This window comes from Schistocerca cancellata, chromosome 2, assembly GCF_023864275.1.
Source record: "Schistocerca cancellata isolate TAMUIC-IGC-003103 chromosome 2, iqSchCanc2.1, whole genome shotgun sequence".
NCBI classification, from domain to species: Eukaryota; Metazoa; Arthropoda; class Insecta; order Orthoptera; family Acrididae; genus Schistocerca; species Schistocerca cancellata.
The window spans coordinates 592374795-592381622 of NC_064627.1; the positions used below are offsets into that span (position 1 = coordinate 592374795).

Consider the following 6828-nt stretch of genomic DNA (forward strand, 5'->3'; position numbering starts at 1 on the left):
CCCGCGAAAGGCAAAGGTCCGAAGTTCGGGTCTTGGTCAGGCACACAGTTTTAATCTGCCAGGAAGTTTCATTCTTTCCTTGTTTTCTACACATTATGTCTGCAACAGCATACCCTCGGGGAACAAATAAATTTAATTGATTTTGGGTTAACCAGTACTCTGATACACATGTAATATTAACATGCTGAATGCTACACAAACGTTCAGATTCTAAAAGCTTATGTTAATTTGTAGCAGCATGACCCATGAGTGATGGGGAACATGCGTGAGAAACAATCCGTATGTTGTCACTGGCAAACCAAAATTGGGGGAAAGGTAAAAAATTGTCAAGTGCGTTTTTGTGTGTCTGTACGTGTTAGTACAATGAAATTAATGGCCACAAGTATGCAAACATATTAACAATGCTGTGTAATTGCAATCAGCAATGCGATGAAAACATACAAAAGGCTATGATTTTTTATCCTACCAGGGGATGGCTTACATTTAATGTGAATACCTGATTCGCCAATAGTGCTCTACAGTTACTGAAGAAAATGTTGAACAATTTTAGAAATAAAGAAAATCACAACATTTTGTAGATTTTCTTGTACAAACATATAAAATTGGTTGGTCTTTGTCATACTTATGAATACTCCATTTTTTAAATAATGCTCTACAGTTAATGAAGAAAATGTTGAACAATTTTAGAAATAAAGAAAATCACAAAATTTTTTAGGTTTTTCTGTACAAACATATAAAATTGGTTGGTCTTTGTCATACTTGTAAATACCGCATTTTTTTAAAAAAAAAGCTCTACGTTAATGAAGAAAATGTTGATAAATTTTAGAAATAAAGAAAATCACAAAATTTTGTTATTTTTCTGTACAGACATATAAAATTGGTTAGTCTTTGTCATATTTATTGTAGAATAATTGACGAGGTTATTCCTGGCCTTCTCCACTAACCACAACTCAGACAGGAGTTTCAGTTTTTTTTCGTTTTAGGATTTACATTTTCTGGCTACCAGTACTGAAATCCCAATACAAGAACTCTTTGCTGATGGGGAATGTGTGGCAGGTGCAACCACAGGATTAGTTTATTATTTATCATTTAGACTGCATTCAGCATGCCATTTGTTTGGGGAATAATCTTCACCATGTGCCACATGCAAGTCTCCTTGCTTGTGACAGGACAGACTCACGAATGCTATATTATTATATCATTCTCTTGTTGTCTCTCCCTCCCAGATATCAGTAACTACATGTACATGCTATTGTGTTAGGCAGTAATGTTTACTGAGCACTGTATTAATGAATGAATTTAGCTCCAACAAGTGGGCATTTTGAAGAAGAAAAAAAGTGTGATAATTCTACCCACAAGCAAAATTTAAAGTTTTCTAAAATACCTCGATTGGGCAAATAGATGTTTCTAAACATAAACTAATACTCCCACCCCCACAAACGATGGACCTTGTCATCAGTGTGGAGGCTTGTGTGCCTCAGGGATACAGACAGACAGCCGTACCGCTGGTGCAATCACAATGAAGGAGTATCTATTGAGAGGCCAGACAAACGTGTAGTTCATGAAGAGGGGCAGTGGGCTTTTCAGTAGTTGCAGGGGCAACAGTTTGTATGATTCACTGATCTGGTCTTGTAACATCAACCAAAACAGCCTCACTGTGATGGTACTGTGAATGGCTGAAAGCAAGGGCAAACTACAGCCATAATTTTTCACGAGGGCATGCATCTCTACTGTATGGTTAAAATTATAATGGCATCCTCCATATTCCGGAGGTAAACTAGTCCCCCGTTCAGCTCTCCAGGCAGGGACTACTCAGGAGGATGTCATTATCACGAGAAACAAAACTGGCATTCTATGGATAGCAGCATGGAATGCCAGATCTCTTAACTGGGCAGGTAGGTTAGAAAGGTATATGCATAGTGGAAATTAGTGGGGATCAGTGGCAGGAGGAACAGGACTTCTGGTCAGGTGAATACAGGGTTACAGAATAGAAGCTAATTGTCTCGTAACATACAATTTCAAGCCATTAACTTAATGTACAGAAGACTCATCAAAACACAAAAAAAAAGGTTCACAATTTTTTTATAATACCAGTAATATAATATACGGTACTGAATAATTACATAATTAAGCAATTAATAATTTTTCTTCACAAGTAACAGTCATAAGTACTTGCTCTCTCCTGCTCAAATTTTCTGGTTGTCTTTTATGAATTCTTCTACTGAATAGTAACATTTCTGCACTTGTTTCTCATATAAGGATTTTTTCAGTGTTTCTAAATTTGTGCTGAGCAATTCATTTTCCTTTCAATTTATTATAAATTTTCATATGCACCTAATGTGGATTTTGAGCATAAAGTTTTAAACAGTGGGTGGGCAGCATAAAATTATTTTGATTTCTGGTGTTGTAATCATGTTGAAAAAGATTTGTCACAAATAAATCAGGATTACTGTGTACAACAATAATCAGCTCATACATGTATAGTGAGGGAACACTTAGTATATTTAGATTTTTTAGGAGTGGGAGACACGATTTTCTTCGCCCTACATTGTGCATATTTCTAACGATAGATTTCTGAAGTTTTAATATTCGACACATATGGTTTGAGTTACCACAAAATACAATTCCATACCTTATTACTGCTGAAAGTAGTTGTGACAGTCTACTTTTCTAATGCCCATACTGGTAGCATTGTACAATATCCTCATTGCAAATACTAGGCTATTTCATTTATTTGCAAGATAATGTAGGCTATATGTGATCCCCATGACAGATTTTTATCTAGTTGCTTTCCTGTGAATTTCACACAGCTAGCTTCCTGCAAATCCTGGTTTCTGTGCCTGATGTGAATATCATTTAGTTTTGCTTTTTTTGTTTTAAACTGCATTAACTGAGTCTTTTCCAGGTTTAATTTTAACCCATTAAAATCAAAATCAAATAGGAGCAATGCAGAAGTAGGTTTAATAAAGAATAACAAAATAGGAACACAGGTAAGCTACTATGAACAGTGCAGTGAATGCATTATTGTGCCCAAGATAGACATGAAGCCCAGACCTACCACAATAGTAAAAGTTTATATGCCAACTACCTCTGCAGATGAGGAGGAGATCGACGAAATGTGATGAGATAAAAGAAATTAAATCAAACAATGGAAAATCCTGAATGGAATGTGACATTATTATGAAAAGGACAGTTGCTACTCACCATATAGCAGAGATGCTGAGTCGCAGATAGGCACAACAAAAAGACTCTCACAAATAAAACTTTCGGCCAGTAAGGCCTTCTTTTTGTTGTGGCTATCTGTGACTCAGCATCTCTGCTATGTGGTGAGTAGCACCTTTCCTTTTCATAATATTGGTAAAAGAAATTACTCAGATAGTTAAGGGAGATGAAAATTTAATAGTCATGGGGGACTGGAATTCGATAGGAAAAGGAAGAGAGGGAAAAGTATGTGAATATAGACTGGGGGGAAAGGAATGAAAGAGGAAGCCATATGGTAGAATTTTGCACATAGCATCATTTAATCATAGCAAACACATGGTTTACAAATCATGAAAGAAGGTTGTGTACATGGAAGAGACCTGGAGACACAGGATGGTTTTAGACTGACTATATATTGGCAGGACAGAGATTTTGCAACCAGGTTTTAAATTGTAAGGCATTTCCAGGGGCAGATGTGGACTCTGACCACAATGTAGGCTTATTTGTTATGAACTGCAGATTAAAGCTGAAGAAACTCTAAAAATGTGTGAATTTATGGAGATGGGACCTGGGTAAACTGAAAGAACCAGTGGTTGTAGACAGTTTCAGAACAAGCATTAGGGAAGAACAGTGGAAAGGAATACAGTAGAAGAAGAATGGATAGTGTAGAGAGATGAAATAGTGAAGGCAGCAGAAGATCAAGTAGGTAAAATGATGAGGGCTAGTAGAAACCCTTCGGTCACACAAGAGATACTGAATTTAATTGTTGAAAGAAGAAAATATAAAAGTGCAATAAATGAGGCAGGCAAAAGGGAATACAAACGCCTCAAATATGAGATCAACAGGAAGTGCAAAATGGCTATGCAGGAATGGCTAGAGGACAAATGTAAGCATGCTGAAGCATATATCACTAGGGGTCAGACAGATGCCACCTACAGGAAAATTAAAGAGACCTTTGGAGAAAAGAGAACCACCTGTACAAATATCAAGAGCTCAGATGGGAAACCAAAAGGTGGAAGGAGTACACAGTGGGCCTATATTAGGGTGATGTGCATGAGGGCAATATTATCACAATGGAAGAGGACGTAGATTAAGATAAGATAGAAGACATGATACTGCATGAAGAAACTGACAGAGTTCCAAAAGACCTAAGTCAAAACAAGCCCCCAGGAGTATAAAACATTCCGTTAGTACTACTGAAAGCCATAGGAGAGCCAGCCATGACAAAGCTCTTCCATCAGGTGAACAATATGTATGGAACAGGTGAAATACCCTAAGACTTAAGAAGACAAGAAGAGAATAGAAGCTTTCGAAATCTGGCGCAACAGAAGAATGCTGAAGATTAGATGGGTTGATCACATAACTAATGAGGAGGTATTGAATAGAATAGGACAGAAGAGAAATCTGTGGCACAACTTGACTAGAAGAAGGGATCAGTTGGTAGGGCATATTCTGAGGCATCAAGGGATCACCAATTTAGTATTGGAGGGCAGCGTGAAGGATAAAAATCGTAGAGGGAGACCAAGGGATGAGTACACTAAACAGATTCAGAAGGATGTAGGTTGCAGTAGGTACTGGGAGATGAAGAAGCTTGCACAGGATAGAGTAGCATGGAGAGCTGCATCAAACCAGTCTCTGGACTGAAGACCACAACAACAACATAGCCTAATAATTCCAATCCAAAGAAAGCAGCTGCTGACAGGTGAGAAAATTACCAAACAATCAGTCTAATAAGTCACAGCTGAAAAATACTAACACAAATTCTCTAGAGAGGAATGGAAAAACTGGTAGAAGCAGACCTCAGGGAAGATCAATTTGGACTCTGGAGAAATGTAGGAAAACGTGAGGCAATACTGACCATATGACTTGTCATAGAAGATAAGCTAACGAAAAGCAAACATACATTTATAGCATTTGTAGACTTAGAGAAATCTTTTGACAATGCTAACTGGAATACTCTCTTCAAAATTGTGAAGGTGGCAGGAGTAAAACACAGGAAGCAAAAGGATATTTACAATTTGTACAGAAACCAGATGGCAGTTATAAGAGTTGAGGGACATGAAAGGGAAGCAGGGTTTAAGAAGGGAGTGAGACAAGGTTGTAGCCCATCCTCAATGTTATAATGTTATTTAATCTGTATATTCAGCAAGCAGTAAAGGAAACAAAAGAAAAATTTGTAGTAGGAATTAAAGTCCAGGGAAAAGAAATAAAAACTTTGAGTTTGTCGATGACATCGTAATTCTGTCGGACATAGCAAAGGAACTGGAAGAGGAGTTGAACGGCATGGACAGTGTCTTGAAAGGAGGATATAAGATGAACATCAACAGAAGCAAAACAAGGATAATGAAATGTAGTCGAATAAATCAGGACAGTGTCTTGAAAGGAGGTTATAAGACAAACATCAACAAAAGCAAAACAAGGGTAATGGAACGTAGTTGAATTAAATCAGGTAATGCTGAGGGAATTAGATTAGGCAACGAGACACTTAAAGTATTAGATGAGTTTTATTATTTGTGTAGCAAAAGAACTCATGATGGTTAAAGTAGGGAGGATATAAAATGTAGATTGGCAATGTAACAAAAGCATTTCTGAAGAAGAGGAATATGTTACCATTGAGTATAGGTTTCAGTGTCAGGAAATACTTTCTGAAAGAACCAAATATGAAAGTGAAACATAGACGATAAACAGTTTAGACAGGCAGAGAATAGAAGCTTTTGAGATGTGGTGCTACAGAAAAATCCTGAAGATTAAGTGAGCAGATCACATAACTAATGAGGAGGTACTGAATAGAACTGGGGAGAAAAGAAACTTGTGGTACAACATGATTAGAAGAAGGGGTTGTTTGATAGGACACATTTTAGGGCATCAAGTGATTGGCAATTTAGTACTGGAGGGAAGTGTGGGGGGGTAAAAACCATACAGGGAGACCAAGAGATGAATACAGTAAGCAGATTCGTAAGGTTGTAGTTGAATTGGTTACTAGGAGATGGAGGGGCTTGCACAGAATAGAGTAGCATGGAGAGCTGCATCAAACCAGTATTTAGACTGAAGATCACAACAACAAATAATCATGAGACAAGACTTAACAGATAGAATTTAGCTACACCTTTCTCATTCCGGTTCGTTGATTGCGTTTTTGGAACTGTGAAAAGTCTTATCACTATTATGGGGCAACAATACGAGAGTGCATACCATTGTGAAGTTGTCCATAAGGGGAAAAAGTGTTGTAACAGTGGCCATGATGTACAAAATTAACAGTATATTTAAAAATTGAGAAGCTGGTTATCTCACGTTACGATGCATTCACAACGCCTACCATAAAACGGGTGCTACTCGTTCCTTCATCTAAGGCACCAATCAATGGGCCGTATCTGTTCGTGGACGACATTCTCACATTTCAGAGAGGTGTACACTCATCCTCTGAAAACAAACAGTTTTTGTACGGTTTCTTTTCGGCTTCAAGTACTTCAGGCAATTAAACAGGTTGTTTATATAGAATGAGAATAACAGCATTTCCTTTATTATATTACCGATGTTTAGAAGACAGCACTCTATTTTACACGCTGAATAGTTGCATCTGAAAAAAATCTGTGCTTGTTATTCCCCCTATTAATTTCAATTTACACG

General features: G+C 37.4%; 1 protein-coding gene across 1 annotated transcript in view; it reads right to left on the reverse strand.

Moving 5' to 3' along the window:
* Window positions 1-6589, reverse strand: part of LOC126156806 (glycerol kinase-like) — a 286026-nt gene extending 279437 nt beyond the window's left edge. The window contains exon 1 of the mRNA XM_049916333.1: window positions 6518-6589. Within this exon, the coding sequence (XP_049772290.1) occupies window positions 6518-6589 (72 nt within the window). The remainder of the gene's footprint in view (window positions 1-6517) is intronic.
* Window positions 6590-6828: the final 239 nt, after the last annotated feature.